General features: G+C 43.9%; 3 protein-coding genes across 6 annotated transcripts in view; all 3 read right to left on the bottom strand.

Moving 5' to 3' along the window:
* Positions 1-154, bottom strand: part of HSF5 (heat shock transcription factor 5) — a 52833-nt gene extending 52679 nt beyond the window's left edge. The window contains exon 1 of the mRNA XM_027774225.1: positions 47-154. Coding sequence (XP_027630026.1) covers positions 47-154 — 108 coding nt within the window. The remainder of the gene's footprint in view (positions 1-46) is intronic.
* The window catches only part of SKA2 (spindle and kinetochore associated complex subunit 2), a 1094818-nt gene that overhangs the window by 433274 nt on the left and 633821 nt on the right, over positions 1-27723 (bottom strand). The window lies entirely within an intron of this gene.
* The window catches only part of MTMR4 (myotubularin related protein 4), a 34493-nt gene continuing 7596 nt past the window's right edge, over positions 827-27723 (bottom strand). For 2 of the 4 annotated variants that reach the window (XM_006154641.3, XM_027774237.1), the window contains 15 exons: positions 27277-27359; positions 23792-23952; positions 23587-23683; positions 23293-23406; positions 22276-22472; positions 21936-22064; positions 21299-21410; positions 20512-20707; positions 20103-20288; positions 19814-19984; positions 19547-19701; positions 6855-8247; positions 3823-3933; positions 3505-3593; positions 827-3104 (listed from right to left, as the gene is read on the bottom strand). In XM_006154641.3, coding sequence (XP_006154703.2) covers positions 2927-3104; positions 3505-3593; positions 3823-3933; positions 6855-8247; positions 19547-19701; positions 19814-19984; positions 20103-20288; positions 20512-20707; positions 21299-21410; positions 21936-22064; positions 22276-22472; positions 23293-23406; positions 23587-23683; positions 23792-23952; positions 27277-27359 — 3372 coding nt within the window. In that variant the 3' untranslated portion in view covers positions 827-2926. The remainder of the gene's footprint in view (positions 3105-3504; positions 3594-3822; positions 3934-6854; positions 8248-19546; positions 19702-19813; positions 19985-20102; positions 20289-20511; positions 20708-21298; positions 21411-21935; positions 22065-22275; positions 22473-23292; positions 23407-23586; positions 23684-23791; positions 23953-27276; positions 27360-27723) is intronic. The other 2 variants (XM_006154642.3, XM_006154643.3) reach the window with 1 other exon arrangement.

Raw genomic sequence — 27723 nt, 5'->3', positions numbered from 1 at the left:
GCCGCCCCCGGGACCCGTTGGCGCACGAGTCCCCGCGGGGCCTTGCGGCGCGGCCAATGGGGCCTCGAGTTCCCGCCGCGCGACCGACGCTGCGCAAGCGACCCTCCCCCTCCGCCGCCCGCGGGCCCGCCGACCCAGAGACACGCGGCTGCATTCCCTCTGCGCTCCTGAACCGACAGACTCTGGCAGGAAGCGCTGCCCACCGGGGGGTTCTAAGTCCTGCCGAGAAAGAAGCCCAGTTAGCTACGGTGGAATACAAAGATTCGTGGGCTGCAGCCCAGCCTGCGAGCGGGGACTTAGAATGCAGGGAGCACCGTAGGCAGCATAGAGCCGGTCATTATTGAAGACGTGGGCCTCTCTGTAACCTACAAATAGTTGCTCCTCTCTCCAAGTAACAATGGTGTCAGCCCAGGTACCACATCCTAAATGAACAAATTTCACCTATTGGTTAGTAGCATTTTATTTCAAGGATACCTTTTAAGCCAGTATGTTTGCTCAAGACAGTTTACTAGAGGATAAGAACTAGGGCCCAGAAGAGAATCCTGAAAACCTAAATATAATCCTATGTCACCCAGGCTTGTGACATTTTAGACATTAAAGAGAAATAAATAAACCTCACCAGAGAGATGGGATAGAATTCTACAGAATCCATAAGAACAAATCCCTATCCAGTCAGTCAATAAGCACTGCTGAACTGTGCAAATGTAGAGAGGGATCTTTAAATAAAAAGGAAATTAGTGGGAGGAAAGGTATATTATAGCCTTTTTTTCATAGTCAAAGGAACAAAAAAGAAATTAAGATGAATGAAAAGACCCAACAAAGCAGCACTAATATAGAGATTTTATTTAAATCGTATTGAGTTTTTACAGCACATTGCATGTTTGTCACAACGCAACTGCACAGTTTGGGTTTTTGGCCACATCATGTCACTTACACCCACAACAGCTCTGAAAGGAGTATTTGATGAATATATCTGAGCCAAGAGCCCAGAGTCTCTCTCTCCAAGGCCATGCAGTTTGTTCACTGATGGGACAGGTCCTCAAAACAGCCACACAAAGTAGACAGATACAGTCTCCCCAAATGTTACCAATGCTACTCCTCCTGAAAACAGGCAGAGTGAAGTGCAATGAAAGTCAAGTTAATTTAAAAGCCACTCAACTGGCAGTAAATTTTAATGATTGAGAAAATGTTTAAAAGAATTTCATGTATCATAGACAAGAGAGAGTTTGTTACTTTTTCAATGATCTCAGAAATTTCCCAGACACAAAAATCTCCATTATTCAGCTCCATTTAAACAGCAACAAAAACAGTTCTGCTAGGCTGACCTAAATACTCCAAAACTTTTTAGGTTACATCCATGGCAAGTATAAAAGAAGCACAGATGCTTCTCTGTAGGACTGAAGAAAAGGTCAGGACAAAAACAATTCTTGTTCTAAATGCAGATTCTAAATAAATGTTATTTTGGAATGAGATTTTTTTTTTTTTTTCTAGAAAGCAACATCAAAGTAGCAGTAAGATGATTACCATGTTTTACAGTAGGATAAGCCTAAATGTAATTTATCTCTCATACACCAAGTTAAAGAAAATGTATAAAAGAAGTCCTAGTTGTTTCATTATAGGCCAAGGAGACTGTATCTGTACCAACCACAGTACATGGCTATTGTCACTGTATCTTTTGGTTAAGTGCCACTGGTACATATTAAGATGAAAAAAAAATTAAAAATTAAAAAAAAAAGTTTGGTCCAAATGGACACATTTTTCTCTCCCAATTTTGGTATCAAGGCTTTATTCTCTTCTGTTTGGGTTCCATTATTAAGTGCACAGAAATAGACAGCAGCATTTGTACTGAAACCCTCACATACCAGACAGCATATTCTAGGAGGTAAAAACCAAACGCTAAATTCTACCCTCAAGGTGTCAAGTGTTCAGGATAAGAAGCAGTGTGACCCAGAGGAGGCAGCAGCCAAGGGAACGACAACATGGGGGAAGTGGGTAATGGAACAACAACAAAAACTTGTGTTTTATTTTCATGCCAGGAGAGGATCAAGGTGTAGCTCCTGTATTAGCACCAGGACAACTAGGAAAAGTCAGGTGCAAAGGGTAGGGCACAATCAGCAGATATTTCACAAGGATCATCTTTGTTTTTTCCCTTCTCATTCTTCACAGTGCATACCTCAAGAGCTGCCACTGCGGATCAGAGACAACTGCTTTCACAGCTCAAAATAACTGGTTTTTGCCAGGACTGAACATCAGCAGAGTTGCCCTCTGCTCTCGAAAATGTCTCACTCCCTAGAAATGTCCCCCTAAACTGAATCTTCACTGATGCTGGCTGATGAGTCGAGTGAAAAATACATCCAAACCTCCATTTGCTGAACCAGTCTTTAAACCAAACCACAGAAAGACAGTACTAATGCAACTAGAGTGCCTCTAACGACTGAGCCTTCATGCACAGACACAGAGCACAGAGGTACGGGATATAGTTCATTTCAAAGAGAACAGGATCTCCTGTCTTGTATGCTATAATCTGCTTTTTTCAAGGTGGAGGAGAGATGGGTCTGGTTATCACTTGGAGTTTGGTTATACATATGCCTTTCATTGCTGTTTGGGGCACTCTGCACCAGACAGTATCTATGAAATCATCATCTTGTAACCCCCAGGAGAAAAGGCTGGAGCCACCAACTCAACGTTAAGCTTCCAGGCTCTGGGTCTGGAACATTACCCAAAGTGAGGGTCTCACTAGTAGAGGACCTCCTGCCAAACTGCAGTTCCTCTGCTCCAGTCTCATGGTACCGAGGAGGATTTCTCAAGACGGTATCTTTTGAGCTCTGTGATTTCATGAGCCACACCAAAGAACCTTCCAAACTACACCTGAAGCAGATCCTCCTTTCAAACCTGCTAAAATTGGACAGGTCGTCTCCTCTGGCACTCAACTTGAGGCTGTAGCAATGGGTTTCTTCAGATGTTGGCTCATGAGTTCTCTGGCACGAGATACTTGAATGTGTTCGTAACAAGAGTTACAGACGAGAACTGGGTCATAGAGTTGTTGATCAGGAATGGGCAGCTTCAGGTGGCAGCATCCAGCACAAAATACATTCCCACAATTTCTGCCAAAGCACAATGAGGGAAAAGTTCATTAGAAATACCAATACGCTGGAAATAAATGATAGTTAAAAAGACTTTCTATGAGTAAATGAAAAGTTGAGAACAAATAAAAACAGTTCCTGGGGCCAGCAAGTGGTATGGTGGTTAAGGGTGCTGGACTTCCATATGGCCAACCACAGTTCAAGTCCCAGACATGGTGGTCTGCACGCATTCATGCTCTCGCTCGCGCTCTCTCTCTCTCTCTCTCTCTCCGTCCCTATCTGGTCAAATTAAAAATAAATAAAGTTAAATTTAAAAATTAAAAAAAAAAAGTTCCTATGAAGATGTCTCCATCTTCAGATTAATTCAATTTAGTTCTATACGCTTGTACTGCACTGTCTTATAAGTCACAAAACATCTCACCTGCAGTGGTGTCTTCGTTTGGCCAACCAGAATTCACAGTCACAGTTATAGCAGTGTGATGCCATATGGTCTGGAACCCAGCGAGTCACCTAACAAGGCACAAGGAACAATTCCAGGTCCTGGTCAACTCAATGGAAGAGCAACATTGCAACAAAGGAAAGCATCCTGGGGGGAAATGACAAGGCTGATCTCTGTACCTAGCCACTACTTGTCTACTCACCTGGGAAAAGCTTAGACTACAGTACATCACTCATCTGTGAGAAATATGATGACTCACTGGCTTGCAGAACTACCCAGCACATATTTGCCTGGACATACCTCAGTCTCTTTCTTATCGACAGGTTCCCAGCTTGCTTCTGAAAGGCAGTCTTCACTGTGATCAGAACCAAAATCCTCTGTATCACTACCATCTGACTCCTTCAAGCATGTCTGAAAAAAGACAAACATATCAACATCATCTTTATTGTCACTAACACTTACTATGTCAAGCACTGTTCTAAGTGTATTATGCATGAACTTATTTAATTCCACAGTAGTCTTGTGATGTTTACTGCTTTTACCTCATTTTACAAATAAGGAAACAAAGCTACAGAGAAAGTTAAGAGCTGGTAAGTAGTAACGGTTTGGACCCAGTATTTTGGTTTAGACTCATGCCTTTTTTTTTTTTTTTTTTTAAAGAAAGATTTTTGTTATAGGACGCATTTACTCACCAGAGATAGACAGAAAGCAAGAAATTACCCTTCCATCAGGGAGCATGGCCACACTAAAATCCCTTCTCCATTCTTCTCGCAGGATTTTGGGCACACATGCACATGCACCCAGTGTGAGTTTCTGACTCAAACCATGGTCGACTATGTAGGAGTCCATCAACATAACCATTATGGTATCTGCTAGTCCCTAGACCCAGGCTCTTTTTTTTTCTTAAAGATTTTTTTTAAAAACTTTATTATTATTTTAATATTTCCATAGAGAGAGAGAGAAGGTGAGAAAACAAGCCTCCAGGTTCAGAACTCAAATCACAGTCAGCCACATGGGAGTCTAGTACCCTTAACCACCATGCATGCATCCAGGTTCAGAACTCAAATCACAGTCAGCCACATGGGAGTCTAGTACCCTTAACCACCATGCCACATGCTGGCCCTAGACCAGCCACCATGGTGGCTCTTAACCACCATACTACACCACAGTGTAGCACGACTCTCTCTTATTACATTCTAAACCAGGGGTTGGCACACTCTGGCCCACAGGCCAAATCTACCCATTGCCTGTTTTCGTAAAGAGAAGTTTTTTCTGGGAACCAGCAGTTAGCATAATGGCTATGTCGCTGGACTCCCATGTAGTCAACCGCGGTTCGCGTCCGGACCCGGTGGCTTAGAACTCATGCCGGGCGCATGTGCGTGCGTGCCCAAGATCCCAAGAGGAGAATGGAGGAGAAGGGATTGCAGTGTGACCATCCCCCCTGGGGGGTGATTTCTCGCTTTCTGTCTCTATGTCTCTCTCTGTCTGGCGAGCGCACGCGCCCTATAGCGAAAACCTCTCCAAAAAAAAAAAAAGTTTTTTCTAACATAGCCACATTCATGCATTTACATATTGTCTATGGCTGCTTTTGCACTACAACAGCAGTACTGACTAGTTGCTGCACAGACTGTACAGCCCACACGCTTAAACTGTTTTTGTTTTTGTTTTCCATGTTTAAGTGAAGTTTATTTGGGAAAAGAAAGATGCTTGGTTCTTCTTGAAGTCTTTTCACCTGTGATTTAAATATGGCTGTAAGTCCAAAGCTTAAAGTGTTTACTATCTGACCCGTCACAAAAGAAAGTTTGCTGAATCTTTTTGTTTGTTTGTTTTAGAGAGATTTTTCCTATAGGGTGTGTGTGCTTGCTGGACAGACAGAGAAACAGAAAGCCAGAAATCACTCCCCAGGGGGGATGGCCACATCGCAATCCATTCTCCTCTTGGGATCTTAGGAATGCACAGACAGGCACCCAGTGCAAGTTTTAAGCCACCAGGTCCAGGACTCAAACTGTGGCTGACTACATGGGAGTCCAGCAATGTAACCATTATGCCATCTGCTGGTCCCTTTTGTTTTTTTAAAGAATTATTTAATTTTATTTATCATCATCATTATTATTTAGTTTGCTACAGGGTACATGTGCTTATGACAGAGAGAGAGAGAGAGAGAGAGAGAGAGAGAGAGAGAGGAAGAGAGCAAGCCGCTAGGTCCAGGGACTCAAACCACAGTTGACCATGTGGGAATCCAGCACCTTAACTACCACACCACCTGCTGGCACTCTGACTCTTGTTTAAAGCATCATTCTGAAGAGTAAGAAGTGGTCAGTCTGTCCATTTTATAAGCAGAGAACGGGCAGCAGGTAGGTGGGAGTGCCCTGGAAGAAGAAACAGAGGTATCTGTGTAGATAGCAAGCTATTATAGGGAAGAAGCGAGCTCTAGACGCTCCCCCAGGACTGGTACCAGAACCTGAGGCTGCCCAACATAGCAAAGCCTAAAGGTTCTTATCATCTTTTATCTGGATTATTCCAAAATGTCCTAACCAGCCTTCCAAGGGGGGGTCCCAACTGCCCCATCGAAATTTTATACTGTTAGAGTAGTTTCCTTTTTAAATAATTATTTATTTATTTAATTCCATTTATTATTATTATTATTATTTTTAATTTAACCAGAGACAGACAGACAGAAAGAGAGAGAAAGGGACAGGAATAAAGCAAGCCACAAGGTCCAAGGACTCGAACAGTGGTCGGCCATGTGGGAATCCAGCACCTTTAACCACCATGCCACCTGCTGGCCCCAGAGTAGTTTTCTTAAAACACAAATTTCATCATGCTACTCACTGGTTCAACGTTTTATCATCTTGATAAACTCTAAACAAGGGCATTCAAATGCACTCTTGCAATCCTCATCTACTTCCCAACGTCACCCCCTCCCATACTACTGAACTCTCTGTCACGGTCCCAGCACTAGTTATGTGTGCATGCATACACTCATACCTCTTTGTTTAAGCCATGCTACTGGAATACCTATTGCCTCCATGCTTCTGTAAATCCTTTCCTCTGTCTCCCTAGCGAAGTAGTACACATTCTTCAGCACTCAGCTCAAGCATTATCTTCTCAGGAAAGTCTTCCTCGGCCTTTCACTTCACACTGGACTGCTAACATCTGACACTTCTGTCAATCATAGCACTTAACATCATTCTAACTGCTTGCTTGTCTTTTCTCCCATAGTCCTAGCACCTAACTCAGTGATACACAGCAGTACTCAACAAATGCATGCTGAGTGGATGGACGGCCGGGTGGATAGAATCAATGGTGGATGGCAGTTGGTGAATACTTACAAAATCATCCTCATAGTCCATGGGCGGCTCTGCTGGAGGGGCACAGCAGTGACGGATATCCAGCCTCATCTGAAGCTCGCGCACCTGTCGCCGTAGTTGCTCCACCTCTTGCTTGTACCCTGCTTCAATTTGCCGTAACCTGTGCTGGATCACATCCGTGGGAAAGGGGAGTCCATCGTCATCCAAGTAGAGAGGAGGCACTGGAGAAGGGCAGCTCAATGGGACAGGCTTTGTGCTGGAGACTTGCTTTGGGTGACCAGACAACCATATTCGGTTGTTTTTGCCCCCTGGGCCAGTACAGTGTCCATTGGAATGACCAGAACAGACAGGTGACTTTATGCCTTCTCTCTGAGCCCACTGGCCCCCAAAGCAGGGCCCTGTTGCCCGCATCTGCTTACTGTTTGATCTCTTGCTACAACAACCATAGGAAAGCAGCCGCCGAGGGGTGGTATCCCCACTTGGCAATGAAGTCACCATCCCTTGAAAGCTGTCCCAGTTGGATCCTAGAAAAGAAAACTCACTGATCTGGCTCTGAGAAATTGGCTTTCGAACCAATTCCAACGGCGTTTTCCCAAAGCGAGGATTTTCCAGTAAGTGCCCATTCCTATTACTTCCTCTTTTGCCAGTGTCCTCTTCCCCATGAGTCAGATCTGGCAGAGAGCTGGGCTGTTCCTGGTGGGAGATACTTGCCGTGGGCCCGGGGGGACCCTGGCTGAGGCAGGTAGCACTTGGGCCTAGAGGGGTTTGGCAGGCAGCACTTGGTGGGTGGCAAAGGGTGCCTGGACTATGATCTGCAGCACGTCTGGAGGGCACACCTGGTGTGGAGTCTTGCTGGGCCTGTTGGGGGGCACCTATAAGGGAGTCCTGAGAAGACTCTGAAGAATCACCAGTTCCATCACACTTGCTGGCAATGACCTTACAGAGTGCACTGACAGTTGCTGTTTCAGGACAGTGTGGCTCTCCTGTGCCATCTAAAGTCCTACCCAGATCATGCTGGAAAGGAGGGTCCAGAGCTGGTGCCTTAGTCTCTTCTAGGACTTTGATCTCAGGATCAGAGGTGCTGCTCTTCATTTCCCGGGATAATGTGATATTAAGCAGTTTATTTAGAGAACAGCTTTTCTGACTCTTGAAAGGTTTATTGCTCAAGTAGTCTTTCTGGCTGCTGGGCAAAGTGGGTGGAAGACCCATTTCTCCTACAGTCTGCTGAGAACCTCCTACCCCAGATTCCACGAAGGCTGTCTCTGATCCGTCAGGAGTGCTGTGCCAGGGCTCCAGGCCTACTCTGACCTCCGGACAGTGGTTATTCAGGTTAGGGTCACTGGATGTGCGAGTCAGGGGGCTGCTTGTATCACAGGCAGAAAGAAGATCATCCATGGATCTGGTTTTAGGTAATCTGGAATGACAAACACAACACCTCCAGGTCAGGAAATGGGAGCCACTTCCAATATAGAATTGGATCATCAGAGCAATAGCAAAGCTAGAGCTCACACACAAAAAAATGACATTTAAGATGACAATAACTGATATTCACTGAGAGTCTACTCTGCAAAAAATGTAAGACACAGATCCCATCCTTAAGAACCTAGGATCTGTCCTCAGCATTTTCTTTTAATAAGTATTTTATTTGGGGCCGGCAGGTAGTGTGGTGGTTAATGGCACTGGACTCCCAAGTGGCCGATCGTGGTTCAAGTCCTAGACCTAGTGGCTTGCTTTCTCACTTTACCTCTCTTTCTCTCTCTCTCTGTCCCTCTCTGGTCAAATTTAAATAAATAAATAAAGTTAGAATAATTCATTTTTTTAAAATTGTATAGTCATTATATTTTTTATTTTGATTTTTGGTATAGGGCACGTGCGCTCGCCAGAAAGAGACAGAGAGACAGAGAGACAAAAAGCCAGAAATCACCCCTCAAGGGGATGGCCATGCTGCAATCCCTTTCTCCTCCATTTTCCTCTCGGGATCTTGGGCACGCACACATGCCCGGCATGAGTTTAAGCCACCAGGTCTGGGACTCAAACCACAGTTGACAACATGGGTGTCCAGCGACATAGCCATTACACCAGCTGCTGGTCCCGTATTTTTTATTTATTATATTTTATCTTTTGAAGTTGACCAGAGAGAGACAAAGAGAGAGAAGAAAAATGAGAACGCAAGCTGCCAGGTCTGGGACTCCAACAGTAATCAGCCATGTTCAGTCCAGCAGCCTTAACCACTATACCACCTGCCGGCTCCAAATAATTCTTTAAAAAAAATAAAATTTAATTTACTTCCTTCCTTCCTTTCTTTCTTTCAATTTGACCAGAGAGGGACATAGTGGGGGAGTGGGGAGTGAGAAAGCAAGCCACTAGTTTCGAGGACTTGAACCTCGGTCAGCTATATGGGAGCCAGCACCCTTAACCACCCCACCATCAGCCAGCCCTGTCCTCAGCTTTTGTCAGCTTCTAAGCTGATGCCTTCTAAAGCTTCTATTCCATCCAGGACTATAGCTGAGCTTCAAACCTAATATCCCACTACCTTTACCACAAAGACAGAAATGGGTTTTAGAGCTAGATAAGATTGGCTGTGACATTGACTAGCTATATGACTACAATTAAATAAACCTCTCAGACACTTGCTTTCCTCCTCTATAAAATAATAATAAAGTCAGGTGGTAGCACAGTGGTAATGCAATTGGGCCCACATGGGATGTCCCTGGTTTGCGTCCCAGGGCTTCTGTCTATACACCAGGCTTGAGTGTGTGTACCAGCGATCTAAGCTGACTGAGGCTGGAGGTGAATCGTGGGTGTGAAAACCCTGTTGAGGTTACTCGATTGTCTTTCTCTCTCAGGGAAGAAATGACTAAACATTTTTAAAAATAACAGTAAATCATTCCTTGTAGAGATACAATGAGGATTCAAAATACAGGCAACTAACCATAAAATTATTAGTCACAAGCTTATTAAGACTACACTTGGGGGCTGGCAGGTGGCATGGTGGTTAAGGGTGCTGGACTCCCACATGGCCAACCACAGGTCAAGTCCTGGACCTGGAGGCTTGCTTTCTCACTTTCCCTCTCTTTCTTGCTCTGTTCTTTTTGGGTCAAATTTATAAGTTAAATAAAATAATTCTTAAAAAAAAAAAAATTCCTCAACACAGCTTTGTTTAACCGTGTAGCAGTGTGCCCCTCTGACTTCCAAGGAAACTCCCTAGGAGACAGCTCTCACAGACTTCTAAACTTCTTCATATACTCCACGTGAGAACAGATATTTTCAGGAATGGCTGTCTGATTTTTAGAATAATTCAGTCTTCAGAGCAATGAAAACTTGAAGGCAATTCACCAGAAAACAATGGCAACTTCACTGGCCTCCTATTCTCAAATACCACAATTCAGCCCATACAGAAAATCCCCAACAGCAAAGTGAGAGGATAGCTTATTTTAAATACATTTTTTTTACATTTTATTGTAATAAATGCTTTTAAATATATTTTTATTTTGCTTTTGTAAAAAAAATTATTTAACTTTATTTATTTATTTACTTATTTTAGTTTGATCAGAGAGGGACAGAGTGAGAGAGAGAGAGGGAAAGTGAGAAAGCAAGCTCCCTGGGATGGGATTCAAACTGCAGTCAGCCACGTGGGAGTCCAGCACCCTTAACCACCATGCCACCTGCTGGCCCCTTATTTTGCTTTTGTGATCAATGTTTGAAGGTATTTTAGTTCCTAAATTTACTTTATTTTGTTTATTTTTTTAAAAACTTGCCAGTAGGCACATGTGTATGCCAGAGACGCAGAGAGAGAGGGAGAGGGAGAAAGCAATGGATCGTGGTCATGCCACAATCCCTTCTCCATTTCTTTTTCTTTTTTTTTGGAGAGGTTTTCACTATAGGGCGCGTGCGCTCGCCAGACAGACAGAGAGAGACAGAGAGACAGAAAGCGAGAAATCACCCCCCAGGGGGGATGGCCACACCGCAATCCCTTCTCCTCCATTCTCCTCTTGGGATCCTAGGCACGCACGCACACGCGCCCGGCGTGAATTTTAAGCCACCGGGTCCGGGACGCGAACTGCAGTCGACTACGTGGGAGTCCAGTGACATAGCCATTACGCTAACTGCTGGTCCCCCTTCTCCATTTCTTCATCCCACCAGAATCGTGAGCACACACACACATGCACCTGGCTTGTTTCTCAAGTCACCAAAGCTGAGATTAGAACTGTGTGGCCAGCTAAGTGGGATCCAGCACCATTAACTATCAGACCATGGGGCCAGCCCAATTTTGCAATCAATTTTGATTTTTTTTTTTAATGGTAGAAATTCCAAAAAGGATATAGCAGTGGTTATGACTATAGTCTCTGTAGTCCCATAGTTGGGGTTTGAATTCTAGCTTGGCACCTTTTTAGAAATGTGCTCTTAGTTTCTTCAAATCTCAGTTCCTACATTTATGGGGAAAAGGTTAAAGTACCTTCCTTTTTTTAAAGAGAGATTTTTGCTATAGGGCGTGTGCACTCACGGGAGAGACAGAGAGACAGAAAGCAAGAAATAACCCTCCGGGGGGATGGCCATGCTACAATCCCTTCTCCACTTGGAATTTTGGGCACACATGCCCATGTGCCCAGCTTGAGTTTTAAGCCATTGGGCCTGGGACTTGAACCACAGTTGACTATGTGGGAGTCTAGTGACGTAACTATTATACCATCTGCTAGTCCTAAGCAACTACTTTTTTTTTTTAAAGAATTACTTTATTTAACTTTATTTATTTATTTATTTATTTATTTATTTGACCAGAGGGACACCGTTGCGGGGGGGGGATGAGAAAGCAAGCCACCAGGTCCGGGACTTGAATCACGGTCAGCCATCTGGGGGTCCAGCGCCCTTAACTACCACACTACCTGATGGCCCTGCAAGCACCAACTTTTTAAAGTCATGGTGAAGATTAAATAAAATAATCAGCATTGGGACCAGCAGATGGCATAACAGTTATGGTGCTGGATTCCCACGTAGTCGACCACAGTTTGAGTCCCGGACTGGCAGCTTAAAACTCACGCTGGGGCGCGTGTGCATCTGGGCCCCAAATCCCAAGAGAGTGGAGGAGAAGGAATTGCGGCAAAGTCATTCCCCATGGGGGGTGATTTCTGGCTTTCTGTCTCTTTGTCTCTCTGGCAAGCGCACATGCCCTATAGGAAAAAAATCTCTCTCTTAAAAAAAAATCAGCATCAAAGCACATTCCTCATTGCTTCCTGTAACACATTATTGTACTTACTGTTTACTTGTTTATCTCTCTCTACTGAAGGGCCCTGGTGGCAAAACTGTGTCTTGTTTGAATCCCTAGCACGAAACATAGTTCTGGGCAAATGATTTGAGAAATGAATGAACTTAGAACCTAACAAGATTGGGTTATCCCATTATACAGTACTTCAGCGCTGTGCACTGGGAGCCAGATCCCACATGGCTGACAACGGTTTGAGTCCTGGCTGTGGTAGTTTGAAAATACGTGAGTGCCTAAAATCCTGATAAGACTGAGAAATAGGGGCCAGCAGATGGTGTGGTGGTTAAAGGCACTGGATTTCCACATGGCCAACCACGGTTTGAGTCCCAGGCCCGCTTGCTTCCTTCCTCACTTTCCCTTTCTCTCTGTCTCTCTCTGGTCAAATTAAAAAATAACAACATATAAAATTAAATAAATAATTCTTAAAAAAAAAAAAAAAAAGACTGAGAACTGGAAGAAAGAACTGTAGCATGATCATGACCCACTGGAGGACGCTTTCTTTCCCTGCAGCACATGCACATACACACACGCATACACTTTCTGTCAATGAAGCAAAAACATCTAACAGGAACAAGTTTCCACTGCTAAATTTCAAACAAAATAGACCATCGAGGTTCAATATTTGATATACATCAGGAGCCTAGCTAGCCTCTATGGATCTTCCAGACCCATAGGCAACCAGGACCCATTTCTACTGAATGGAAATGTCCAAGAGTGAGGCCTAGACTTGCATATTATTTTTTTTAGAATTATTTTATTTAACTTTATTTCTTTACTTATTTATTTTAATTTGAACAGAGAGGGACAGAGTAAGAGAGAAAGAGAAAAAGGAAAAAGTGAGAAAGTCAAGGACCAGCAGTTGGTGATTCTGGACTCCCATGTAGTCAACCGCAGTTCGAGTCCCGGACCCGGTGGCTTAAATTCATGCCAGGCGTGTGTGTGTGTGTGTGTGTGTGTGTGTGCCCAAGATCCCAAGAGGAGAATAGAAGAGAAGAGATCACGGTGTGGCCATCCCCCCTGGGGGTGATTTCTTGCTCTCTGTCTATCTGTCTCTCTGTCTTTCTGGTGAGCATATGTGCCCTATAGCAAAAACCTCTCCAAAAAAAATCCCAAAAGACAAAACACAAACTTCTTAGATAATCTTGGATTTTCTATGATATTAATTTTTTTAAAAAAGAACTGTGGTATGACCATGTCTCTGACCACATCCCATCAGTGAGGTTTTCTCTCTTTCTCTCGCTTGCTGTACACACACGTGTAAGTGCCTTCCAGCAACAAAAGAAGAAAAGAAACATCTTATTTCTCTAACAGCTTTAAATGACACACATTCTTATTTACTTAGATAGTGACTTAGGATTTTTCTCTAGTTGTCTGTTGTCTTATCTTACAGCTTCAAAGTATCCTGAAAGTAGGACCAATAACTTCTATTTCTTTAAAGTCACCCACAAAACTTAGTACACTACTAGGCAATTTGTAAGTACTAATGAAACATTTATTGAATTAAGGCAATGATTAGTAAAATATGACAGATAAAAAGTTACAGGACTTTCCCTGGAAAAAAAAATTTATAAAGCTGTACCCAAATTCTGCATAGTTTGGGGAAGGAGAAAATGAAAGAATTCCTGGAGCCCTCTCATGGCTGTCTAATAATGTGTTCACCTCAAAAGACCCTAAAACTATTAATTTAGACTATTGGGTTGTTTCCCATTCAGCCAATAATATGTTATATTTTAACTTTAAAAACCTTCAGTCAGAAACCAGTAGATGGTGTAATGGTTACATTGCTAGACTCTCACATAGTTGATTCTGGTTCAAGTCCCGGACTGGGCTACTTAAAACACACTAGACACAGAATGAAGTTTTTCTTTTTGTTTTTTTTTGAGAGGTTTTTTGCTATAGGGTGCATCCACTCACCAGAAAGACAGAGAGAGATAGAGAGAAAGAAAGTGAGAAATCACCCCTCAGGGGGGATGGCCACGCCAAAATCCCTTCTCCTCCATTCTCCTCTTGGGATCTTGGCCATGTGCGCACACGCACCCGACGTGAGTGTAAGCCGCCAGGTCCAGGACTCAAACCATGGTCAACTACATGGGAGTCCAGTGACATAGCCATTATGCTAACTGCTGATCCCGACACAGAATGAAGATTAAAAATACAAAAAATGATAAGTTTTGTGCAAGCTTGTGGTGAAAGAGGAACTCTCCTACACTGTTGGTGGGAATGTAAATTGGTCCAGCCACTGTGGAAAATAATATGGAGGTTCCTCAAAGACAAATAAAACTACCATGAGATCCAGCAATTTCACTCCTGGACAGCTACCCATGAACAGAAGAATGGATTGAAAAAGTCTGGCACCTGTAGTCTATAGAATACTATTCAGCCATAAAAAACAAGACCCTGGCATTTGATAGAAAGTAGATGAGGAAGAGAAGATTTATTGTTGAGTGAAGCAAGTCAGGCTATGAAAGAGAGACACTGTATGTCTCCACTTAACATATACTAACTGCCTGTACTCTATGGTAGAGATGGAAAGATTAGAGGGCATAAAAACATTGAAAATAGTTATGGACACTGGAGACAGTGTGGAAGGAGAGTGAGAGAGGGGAAGAATGTAGGGAAGGAAATCAGGGAGAAAAATACAGAAGCAAGATATTTGTGGGACACAGAAATGGTTTATTACCTGTTGATAATAACATGTATAGTATTCTCAGCTGGACTGATCTGAGGTGTATTTCATGCTGGGTAAATTCTTATACATGCTAAATCATGTACAGAGATTGAATGTATAAAATAATAATAATAATAAACACTGGGCACATGTGTGTGCATGCCCAAAATCCCAAGAGAAGGGATTGTGGCATGGTCACACACACACACCCCCCGCCCGGGGAGTGTGAGTTCTGTCTCTCTCTGATTATCTGGCAAGCACATGTGCCAAAAATCTCTCAAAAAAAAAAAGGGAAGAAAAAACCTTCAGCAAATAAGTGAACACCAGAATTTGAAAAATACATAACCTTTTGAACAAAATATGTACATTTCTATGAACTTGTCCAACTTAGACACTGGCACAAATGCAGACACACATATAAGGTAACACCACTGAACTGCACACTTAAAAATGATTTAGATGGCAAATACATGCAAAGCATAAGAACAGGTACACATTTGGAGAAATGTGTCGGTAGGTGATTTTGTCACTGTGTGATCAGAGTGTACTTACACAAGCCTCAACAGTGTATCCTACTACACACTCAGGCTACATGGTAGAGCTTATTCTAATCTTATGGGACTACTGTCATGTATGTGGTCTGTCATTGACCAAAACATTATGTAAATGCATGTATTGTGTTTCCCACAATTCTTAAAAAAGACATACATATAAGGATGTTCATTAAAGAACTTACTGCAATAATAAAACATAGACATTACCTAAATGACAAATAGGAAGCTAGTTATACAAACTATGACACACTTTAATTTTGGACTATGATGTAGCCACTAAAAACAATAAAGTAGCTTTATATGTGCTGTCATGGGGTGACAGCCTAATGCAAAGTGAGAAAAACAATTTCTAGAATAGTATATAAAAAATTTTGGTTTTGTTTGTTTGTTTACTTATGAGATTTTTTTTGCTAAAGGGCCTGTGCGCTAGCCAGAAAGACAGAGAGACAGAAAGCAAGAAATCACCCCTCAGGGGGATGGCCATGCCACAATCCCTTCTCCTCCATTCTCCTCTTTACTCAACATGAAATACACCTCAGACCAGTCCAGGATTTTGAGCACACACACTCATGTTGCCTGGCATGAGTTTCAAGTCACCAGGTCAGGGACTCAAACTTTGATTGACCATGTGGGAGTCCAGCGCCGTAACCACTACAACACCTGCTGGTCCCCTGGTTTTGTGTTTTGAAAGCATTTCTACAATATGTGACAGTGTGAGAGTGTGTATATATCTATGTCGAGATCTGGCAGAACATGCACCAAAGTGTTAATAGTGGACACTCGTGGGACAAGGATTGGGAGGAAGGACTTTCAATTTCTACTTTTGTATTAGTTTTATAGTATAAGAAACATAAATTACTCATACAATTTAACTAGCCCCCATCCTGCTTCCCCATAAATACTCAGCTAGAAGGTAATTTTATGTTTCCCTTTAAATCCTGGCCTTTTTCTGAAGAAGGAATATAAAGGCCATCTTCCTGCTGGGGACTCGCTTCCCTTAGAGATGCTTCTGGGAGCTAATGCTGTGAATACCAACGGTTGCTACTAAGATAGCAAGTTCCCCACACCTGTGTCAGTAAATAAAAATCAAGCCACCCCACAAACCTTCCTGAAATAGTCCTTTCTGTTCTGTTTGCCTCTCTCCTGCTTGGTAATACCACAAAAGGTGACAGCTCCAGAAAGATTACCATCTTATCTTAAGAGAGGACCTTGAAAAGACAGTGCATCCCAGCCTAGTTATGAGTATTGGGCCAAATTTTTCCTTCAACTGACCCAAGAAGGTGCTTTCAAATATCTCATAAAAGGGTCAGCTCCATGAAACAGTGGTAATGTACTGCTCAAAAGAAGCTGGGTCTACATAGTAACCAAGGTTTGAATCCCTCACCCAATCAGCCTGCAACATGCCAGGCCTACGTGAGAGTACACAAGACCCAACCAGCTCAGGGACTAGAGGACGAGGATCACAGCATGCCTAGACCCTGGAGGGTCTCTTTTCTCTCTCGCTCTTATTCTCATGTGTGCATGTACACGTTTTATCATGAATATTAAATAAAAAAAAAAAACCCTCAGGACCAGCAGTTGGCATAATGCCTATGTTGCTGGACTCCCATGTAGTGGACCGCAGTTAGAGTCCCGGACCTGGTGGCTTAAACTCACACCGGGCACGTGTGCGTGTGTGCCCAAGATCCTGAGAGGAGAATGGAGGAGAAGGGATTGTGGTGTGGCCATCCCTCCTGGGGGGTGAATTTTTGCTTTCTGTCTCTCTATCTATCTCTGTCTTTCTGGAGAGCGCACGCGCCCTATAGCTAAAACCTCTCAAAAAAAAGAAAAAAAAAAGAACATAAACCTGTTCAGAAATGCATGAAATTATATCATTAATATATGATGATATTTTCAACTATGATCTATTATTTAACAGACTTCACACAAATTTACTAGAAAGAAGTACTTTTCCTAATGTTCTTTATATTCTTAAATTGACAGCAAATACAAAAAAATCTAGTAAATTTAAGTGATGCTCAATTTTTTGATGCAATTATCAAATTTATAATATATTAAAGAGTATTTAATAAAAATTTTAGTACCTTAGAATCAGAAAATTATTTTACAGAGCGCTCTATAGATATCTATATAATTATAGCTATAGTCAGTTTTTGAAATGGTTATTATTTTACATTAGTTTATACCTTACATCAGAGAATTTACTTCATATCGATTATTCCAAACACTATTTTTAAAATACAAAAATATTTCAAGACATATAAATATTTTCATAGTTATCAGAAGTCAAGTAAATTAGATTAAAAATAAAAGTCTAAGGCAAATCTATCATTCCTCACTCAGGCTACATGGTAGAGCTTATTCTAATCTTATGGGACTACTGTCATGTATGTGGTCTGTCATTGACCAAAACATTATGTAAATGCATGTATTGTGTTTCCCACAATTCTTAAAAAAGACATACATATAAGGATGTTCATTAAAGAACTTACTGCAATAATAAAACATAGACATTACCTAAATGACAAATAGGAAGCTAGTTATACAAACTATGACACACTTTAATTTTGGACTATGATGTAGCCACTAAAAACAATAAAGTAGCTTTATATGTGCTGTCATGGGGTGACAGCCTAATGCAAAGTGAGAAAAACAATTTCTAGAATAGTATATAAAAAATTTTGGTTTTGTTTGTTTGTTTACTTATGAGATTTTTTTTGCTAAAGGGCCTGTGCGCTAGCCAGAAAGACAGAGAGACAGAAAGCAAGAAATCACCCCTCAGGGGGATGGCCATGCCACAATCCCTTCTCCTCCATTCTCCTCTTTACTCAACATGAAATACACCTCAGACCAGTCCAGGATTTTGAGCACACACACTCATGTTGCCTGGCATGAGTTTCAAGTCACCAGGTCAGGGACTCAAACTTTGATTGACCATGTGGGAGTCCAGCGCCGTAACCACTACAACACCTGCTGGTCCCCTGGTTTTGTGTTTTGAAAGCATTTCTACAATATGTGACAGTGTGAGAGTGTGTATATATCTATGTCGAGATCTGGCAGAACATGCACCAAAGTGTTAATAGTGGACACTCGTGGGACAAGGATTGGGAGGAAGGACTTTCAATTTCTACTTTTGTATTAGTTTTATAGTATAAGAAACATAAATTACTCATACAATTTAACTAGCCCCCATCCTGCTTCCCCATAAATACTCAGCTAGAAGGTAATTTTATGTTTCCCTTTAAATCCTGGCCTTTTTCTGAAGAAGGAATATAAAGGCCATCTTCCTGCTGGGGACTCGCTTCCCTTAGAGATGCTTCTGGGAGCTAATGCTGTGAATACCAACGGTTGCTACTAAGATAGCAAGTTCCCCACACCTGTGTCAGTAAATAAAAATCAAGCCACCCCACAAACCTTCCTGAAATAGTCCTTTCTGTTCTGTTTGCCTCTCTCCTGCTTGGTAATACCACAAAAGGTGACAGCTCCAGAAAGATTACCATCTTATCTTAAGAGAGGACCTTGAAAAGACAGTGCATCCCAGCCTAGTTATGAGTATTGGGCCAAATTTTTCCTTCAACTGACCCAAGAAGGTGCTTTCAAATATCTCATAAAAGGGTCAGCTCCATGAAACAGTGGTAATGTACTGCTCAAAAGAAGCTGGGTCTACATAGTAACCAAGGTTTGAATCCCTCACCCAATCAGCCTGCAACATGCCAGGCCTACGTGAGAGTACACAAGACCCAACCAGCTCAGGGACTAGAGGACGAGGATCACAGCATGCCTAGACCCTGGAGGGTCTCTTTTCTCTCTCGCTCTTATTCTCATGTGTGCATGTACACGTTTTATCATGAATATTAAATAAAAAAAAAAAACCCTCAGGACCAGCAGTTGGCATAATGCCTATGTTGCTGGACTCCCATGTAGTGGACCGCAGTTAGAGTCCCGGACCTGGTGGCTTAAACTCACACCGGGCACGTGTGCGTGTGTGCCCAAGATCCTGAGAGGAGAATGGAGGAGAAGGGATTGTGGTGTGGCCATCCCTCCTGGGGGGTGAATTTTTGCTTTCTGTCTCTCTATCTATCTCTGTCTTTCTGGAGAGCGCACGCACCTAAACCCCCACAAAAAAAAAAAAAAAAACCTTCATAAAATAAAGAGAACAACATTTAGGCAAGAGAGGAAGCAATTACTACCTTCCTAGTGGAGGAGAGAAAGCAAAAAGGACTTTTCTTACCTGTCCAGAGAGCGGCCAGAGAACTCCTGGCTCTGGGCCACAGGGGAAAGGTAAAGATCCATGTTTTCCTCTCCAAGTGTGCAAGGAGATGATGCTGGCAGATAAACAGCTGTCCAGAGGTGCAGGGCCCGGACATGACAAACAGGATGCAGGACCTGGGGAAGATGTCCACGACTAATGCTTTGTAATATATTCCTTGAGCCTTTGGCTCTACATTCTCCCAACAGGTTTCCAGGTAGCACTTAAAGAAAAAGGACTCAGACTTACCATTTCCGAGCTGGGTGTATAGAGGAAGTTATGAAAGTTCTTATTGCCAGCTCGTAGGAGAGCCCACACAGAGCAGGTGCGCTTGTAGATGTTGCGCTTCTCTCGCTCACAGGGGTTGTTGGCCAGGAAGGTGCCATAGAGGCAGGAGTATGTGTGCTGCACCAGTTTTACCTAGAGGACCGAGACAGCCTGCTGACACTGGGGGACCTCAGGCTGATGTCCTGTGTTGTGATTCCCCCATCCCCAGTTCAACCCTCCTTCCAACCCCCACCACGGGTTTAGGACTTACCAGGAATGCTTCATTAAATTCAAACAGGCAGGGGAACTGCTTAAGCAACTGATGAACAGAGTCAAGCCACTGAAGAAACACAGGGCATTGTTCATTTTGGTCCTCTGCATTCTCTTGGTGGCCACAGCGATCTCCAAACTTGTGCCCAAAATCCAGCCAGTCAGACTCCACTAACACCTGGAAGCCCTGAGAAAAGGAAACAGCCTGAGTGTAGGCCCTCTCTGGAAAAACTAGTGGGCTACACCCTAGGGATTGCCCACTGGGAGCTAGTAGCTTCTAACAACAGGACTGAAACTAGACTCAAAACCACCTCTCCACAACAATCCCCAACAGATCCAGAAGGCCCAGCTCCTACCCCTCCTCCCCCATTCCTTCTGTTCTTAAACCCCCCTCCAACCGCTCTCAATACCTCCAGTGTCCTGTAATATGGATCCAGTAATATTTTGGCCAGGGCAACAATCTGCGGTGTGCGGTCCCAGCCATCCGAACAGTGCACCAGCACAGGCCGCCCTTCCCGGTCTACGGTATTAGCCACCAGCACAGCTGCTTTGAGCATCACTGACAAGTGCTGCAGCCATTTGGTACTCTCCAGGGCCGACAACCAGCTACACAAGAGCAGAAATCAACTCTGACACTAAGGCTGAGGCTATGACAGTGTTTCCACCACCCGCAGCCAGTGTGCCCAATGAAGAGCCCAGTGAGGGCTAAAATCAAGAGGTTCAATCCATGGTCTTTCTGTCAACTGCAGGAAGGGAGGGAAGACAGGATCTGAGGCAGACAAGAATTCCTTGGGATGGAAAGAGGGACTGGGAAGCATTGCATGCACATGTAGCCGCTTTCTTTCCCTCGTTCTCAGTGTTCTTTGAGTAGGACACCTGAGCCAAATAAAAGGAATAAAAGGAATCCAGTGTCCTATGACTGCACCCAAGTGTTACCCTAGTTCTCAGTGTTCTTTGAGTAGGACACCTGAGCCAAATAAAAGGAATAAAAGGAATCCAGTGTCCTATGACTGCACCCAAGTGTTAATAAGTGAAAGAAGTGTTCTTGGAATTGGCCCACGACACCCAACTCCACCCAGGCCCTTGGGTTTCCTAGACCTCCAAACTTCCCATCGCCCCATCTACTCTTCCAAGAACAAGAAGCACTGTGTAAGGGATTAGACCAGAGATGATTAAATCAGAGCAGGGAATACCTACTTGCTGGGATCCGGCATCTGGCTACACACAGCCCGGAGATACTGGAAGCTGTTCCGGATGGCATGGATGTTGGCCATTCCCATGAACACAACTTCACAATTGGGATAATACTCTATAGGCATGAGAGGAAAGTGGAGCATAAAAGTGTGTCCTGGAAACAGGCATCCAGGACAAGAGCGGTCCTAGGAGACAAAACTTCCCTGGCCAGGTAGAACACGCGGCATGGGAACAAAACACACTCTTAAAATCTGAAGTGCACTTTTATCCCTAAATACTCAGATGTCATATACTAGTTGCAATAGTAATATTATGACAGATGATAGTAGTACTACCACTTAGAATGAAAATATATAGTAAGTTTGCAATAAGCAGTAGCTACTCTGTGCCAACAATTGTATATATGCAACCTCTAATCATCCCAGTAACTTTGTAAGGCATGTACCACCTCCATCTTATAGATGAGAAAATAAAGCTTAGCTTAAACAACTTAAACATGATCATAGATAATAAGTGGCAGGATCCTCATTCCAAGCCAAGTTGGTCTGGGTCTTTGTACTACATAAGCTACCTCATCCTCCTCCCTATCAAAGCTTCCCAGAGCACAGGCTGGCTACAGACACTGGGATAACAGCAATACCTTCACATTCACAACCTCCGCCCTTGGCCCGATTAGCTACCGCTGCAGTGTAGGATCTTGCATCCAGGATCAGCAGCTTCTGGGGGGCCGCTGTGCTCTCCACGCCAGAACATGCAGTCAGAGAGGAATCTAAATACACAGCAGGGAAAAGACCTGGGTCAGCTGGCCCCAGTCTCACCCAGAAGAGGGGAACATGCAACTAGAGACCCCTCACATCCCACAGCCTCCCAAAAAGCAGGGACCCAGGCAGCATGTGATTGTCATTTTCTTATCTTCTTATTGGGGATTCCCTGGGAGCCAGTGAGGCCAAGGAGGGGGCCTACTTCCACCTATACCTTACCGAAGTCAGTGTCGCATGCCTCAGTGGCATCACTATTCCCGGTGTTAAGGGAGCCTCCTGTAGGCCTTGTCCCTGGGTCCAGGGCACAGGCTTTAGCAATAGATGTGACTAGGTACTCATCATCAGCATTACGCCAGCCCCACCAGCTGATCTCGGGCTGGCTGCAGCGTGCAATGGCAGCCCCATTGCGTAGGTGTCTGACAAAACAGAAAAAATAAATAAATAAATAAGAAACCATGGTGCCTTTGGCATTTGAACTCTCCAGAGACCTACCATGGAGACCTCAGGGAGCCAGACCAGGGTCTCCAGAGCAGCAGGGACTACCAACTCATCCAGGCCATAATAACAGCAACCAGAAGCCTTAACATCTCTAGAGGTCTTTACAGCATACGAAGAGCCATTACACACATTTTCTCAAAAGAGCTCTGTATTCCCAAGGTGACCTTGACTCATCAAATCCGCATAGCACCAGCTCCAGGTACAGACACCCAGCAGGAGAACGAGGGCTGAACCAAGAACATGAACAATTTCAAACTTCATAGTTACTACCCAGCTCACTGTTTCAGCGACAATGTTCTTATGTAGAGGCTGGTGAACTTTTTCCCTAAAGTACTAGACAAATTTTCAGCTTCGTGAGTTACAAATGGACTCTCATGTACTTAAAAAAAATAATAATAATCCTTTAACAATGTAAATAGCTGACATGCTACACATAAAACAAGCTACTGGCTGGATCTAGTCTGTAAGACAGCGTACTAAGGCCTGAACTAATGCAATATTTTACACACAAATACATCCTTGGGAAGAAAAGGGGGGGAAAAAAAGGAAAGTAAATATATACCCAAAAACCTCATCCTTAGAAGGAAACATTGAGGCAGTCTTGGTTTCTAAATAATTTCATAGTCACTTCCTTACAAGGTGTCAATTTCTAGTCAATGGGGCTGCTGAAAACTTCTGATTTTGCCTCTGCATTACATAAAAAGCGGCCTCCCTGCTTTCTGTCCCCCATTGTCTCACCTATACACAACCACAGGGATCCGCTTCCAGGAGCGGAAGGAAGCCACATTCTCCAGCTCTTTATCTGTGATCCACACAGGAACCAGCAGTTTCTGGGGATAACTGGGGCACAATCTGAAAAGAGATCAGATGGGATCACCAAACTGGCCCTGTTAGAGGTGCTATATCTCTGTGGGAAAGTTTTGTGGGAAGAGGAACCAGAAGCTCGCCCCCATCACAGGAGCTGTGCCCACCACACTTAATCAAATGTGGAAGAGCTTTGGTGTTTTGGTCCCCCACCCCCTGCACTCTCACTTGTAGTTGCTGTTGATATGAGAGACTCTCCAGACGTTCTGCAGGTCAAAGCCCATCCTGGCGAGCTCCGCCTCCTGCCGACATCGTATGTGCTCCCCTGTAACACAGCCCCCACGCCCGTCAGCTCCACTGGTGTCCACGGACAAGCGAAGATTGAGAACGGAAGATGTAAAGAAGCATCCCAGAGAAGATAGCCTGACCTTACCTGGCTGACACAGGTGGGTATGTTGGTCCTCCTCGGTCAGCCCCAGGCACCATGCGTGGTAGGCAAAGGCAAACAGGTCCTCGGGCTTGGCAGGTCTTGCTGTGGCCCTGCTTAGCCGCGAGAGCCACTCTTGGCACTGCTTGAAAGTGGAGAAGTGGCACCTGTCAGACAAGAAGCCACAGACCTAGGTAAGGCTAGGGGCAAGTGTACCATGGAGCCATAAGGGTCAAAAATATGGTCATAGGAAGGCTGTGAGAAGAAAAGGAGATAAGGCAATGGGGACCCTGGTGGTGGTGGTGGTGGTGGTGGTGGTGGTGGTGGTAGGGACCTGGGACATAGGCTGACACCAGTAGAATTGCCTCTTGTGACAGTTCTCTCCCCAAGAACTCTTGTGTTTGAGACATAAGTATCCCCTCTCACAGGCCCTACTGTTTCTCATACCACATGTTTCTGCATGTGTACATTCCATGTCCCTGCCTTATCAGTGTCACCTTCCATGACTCCCTACCATGAAACTTCTGCTTCCAGCAGGAAGCCCTGCTCACATCATCCCTATCTTGTTTTTCTCTTCTACTTGATAACATCTCCTCTCTGACTATCGATATGATACTCTGAAAACAGATTCACGTCACTCTTCTTCCTTGAAGCCTTCCGAGCCTACTCCACTCTGCTTTCTTTGCTTTACATAGTTTCTTTATGCTTAAAATCATTTAATATACTTACATATAATTTACTGTCAGAGGCTCCTTCCTCTCTTCATTCCTAATGCACTTGAAGTGTGGAACAACATGCTCTGCCACTGCGTGCTGCCCACCTTAGTCTTCCTCCAGCAACTAGGCTCTAGCCTCCTTTAAGGGGAGAGCGATGTGGAGTCTCCTGAGTTCCCCACACACCTGAGCACATGTAGGCTCTAAACTGGGCATCCTTTTAACAAGCCTGGAAGCATCTCAGACTCCTCTTTCTCTTCTATTCAACCTGTCAACAAACCCTGCCACTTCTACCTTCAAAATATACCAAGAATCTGACCACTTCTCACCATTTTGACTGCCACAACCCAAGATAGGCCACCATGATCTCTCAGCTGGGGAACTGCAATGGCTTCCTAACTAATCTCCCAGCTTCTGCCTTTGTTTTTATCCCATTCTCTTCCACCTGCTCTCAACACAGCAGCCAGTGATGAGAGCATTAATTAATGCTCTCATCAAACATTAATGGGAGGGGGGGCACTCGGGGGCATAGTAGATGAGGCGCTAGATTCCCACATGGCCAAGCATGGTTCAAGTCCCAGAATTTGTGAGCTAAAAAATCATGCTAGGCACGCATGCATGCCCAAAATCCTAGGAGGAGAATGGAGACAGGACTGTAGTGTGGCCATCCCCCCTGGGGGGGCAATTTCTCACTTTCCCTCTGTCTCTCTGTTCTCCAGCAAACACATGTGCCCTATGGCAAACACCTTAAAAATAAAATTGATCAAGTGCTGGATAGTATAGTGGCGTAGTGGTAGAACACAATGCTCTGCAAGGCAGACCCACTCAGAAGGTTGCTTGTTCATGTCATGTCTGGAAACCTCCCTGAGTATGCTGGTCATATGCACATGAGCTGGGCTGGCTGAAGCTGGGGTGGATCAAAGCATCAAGGCCCTATAAGAGGTGCTATATCTCTGTCTGTCCCTGTTTCTCTCAATAAATAAATAAATAAAGCTTAAAAAATAAATGACCAGGGCCTGCCAGGAGGCATGGAGTGACTGAACCCCCCACATGGCCAACTGTGTATCAAGTCCTGGATCTAGTGGCCTGAAAAACACGCCAGACATGTGTATGTGTGTGCCCCAAACCCCAAGAAAATGGAGGAGAAGGGATTGCAGCATGGCCATTCCCCCATGCTCCTTCACTCCAGCCACACTAGCCTCCATGCCGCTCTTCTAACAGGCAGCCACTAGCTCACAGCCCCTCAGGGGCCCTGCACTCAACTCTTCTCACTGTGTGGTGCACTCTTCCCCCAAACACCCACATGTCATCTTTTCAGAGCAACCTTCACCCCCACAGCCCTCCATATGCCCTTTCTTTGCTTTACTTGGTTTCTTTATGCTTATCATCATTTAATATATGGGACCAGCAGGTGGCGTGGTGGTTAAAGGCACTAGATTCCCACATGGCCAACAGCAGCCCGAGTCCTAGACCTGGCAGCTTGCTTTCTCTCTTTCTCTCTCTCTGTCTCCGTCTGGTCAAATTAAAAAATAATAACAAATGGAATTAAGTAAATAAATAATTCTTTTTTAAAAATCATCTAATATACTTAATATGTTATTTACCATCAGTATCTCCCCATTGGACTATAAGCCTCATGAAGGCAGAAAACTTTTTTGTTTCCTGTATCCTCAGTTCATAAAAGTCTGGCACAGAACAGGGTGCTCAACAAATGCATATTTTTTGGTTTGGGGTTTTTGTCTTTGTTTAACTTTATTTGTTTTAATTTAATCAGAGAGGGATACAGTGAGAGAGAGAAAAATAGGGAAAGTGAGAAACCAAGTCACTAGGTCCTGGACTCAAACCATGGTTGTCCATGTGGGAGTCCAGCACCCTTAACCACCACACCACCTGCTGGCCCTTTTTTTTTTTTTTAAAGAATCATTTTTTATTTTAACTTTATCTATTATCATTTTCCAGTCTGATCAGAGAGCGACAAAGGAGAGAGGGAAAGTGAGAAAGGAAACCACCAGGAACGGGACATGAACCATGGTTGGCCAATGGGAGTTCAGCACCATTAACCATGGCAATGCCACCTGCTGGCCTCTGTTTTTATTTTCTTTTTAAATTATTTTATTGAACTTTATTAATTAATTAATTAATTAATTTTTATTTGACCAAAGAGGGACAGAGTGAGAGAGAGAGAGAGAAAGTGAGAAAGCAAGTCGCCAAGTCCAGGACTCAAATCATGGTTGGCCATGTGGGAATCCAGCACCCTTAACCACCTGCTGGCTCCGGTTTGGGTTTTGTATGATAAGTATTTTTTACAGGGTCTCATAATACTTCTGCCTCAGTCTCCCAGTTAGCTAGGGCTTCAGGCACATACCACCATGCCTGGTCTGCTTAGGTAGGTACAGGAACTGAACCCTAGTCTCCCATACAGCCCTATGCATGCTCTACTGTTTGTGCTACCATGGCTGGGCCAATAAATGTATGATAGTGAATAAATGAACCAATAAAATGTGCAGATTCTGTGCCAGATATTGTCCAAGGTGCTTTCATAAGCATTATCTCATTTCTTATGATGATTCTATTAAGCTAAACATTATCCCCATTTTTTTAGGTCAAGATACTACGAGTAAGTAAAATGACCTCCCCACACAGAACAAATTTTCACCTTTCCCTCCAATCAGAGAAAGGGAGGCAGTATTTTTCCTCTCTTGCTCCAAAGAAACCTGCAGCACAGCGGTCTGACCAAGACGAAGTCAGAGGCCCTGAATGAAGCCCAACTGCTCTCACCTCACCACTTTGGAGTCCTTGCAGGCAATGTGCAACTGGAACATATCACGGCTCTCCACGCTGTCAATCATCCGCAGAGGGACCTTTAGAGGAAGGGCAAACTCAAGTTCATATCGCCCATTCTCAGCATCGCTGTTTATCCCCACCCTAGCTCTGGTGCTCAGGCATCAGTAAAAGGAAGGAACCCCACATTTATTGAAGACCTGTTAAACACTTAGTAACTGTGCTCTAGGTCCTCTACATATATGAGCCCAATTAATAATCACAATAACCCTGCAAGGCAGGTGTCTTTACCTAACATTATTAAGGAGGAAATCAACCTCAGTTAGGTGACTTGACCAAGGTCATACAGCTGGTAAGTGGCAATGCAAGAAGAGTCAAGATTTGCCTGACTCTAAAGCTAGTGCCACTGTGCCCCTTAGAAGTACCAGCCACAGAGTGAGGGAA

The sequence above is a fragment of the Tupaia chinensis genome, unplaced genomic scaffold (assembly GCF_000334495.1).
Source record: "Tupaia chinensis unplaced genomic scaffold, TupChi_1.0 Scaffold000416_1, whole genome shotgun sequence".
Taxonomy (NCBI): Eukaryota; Metazoa; Chordata; class Mammalia; order Scandentia; family Tupaiidae; genus Tupaia; species Tupaia belangeri.
Note: the sequence above shows the minus strand (reverse complement) of the source record. Positions and strands in the feature narration are given on the sequence as shown.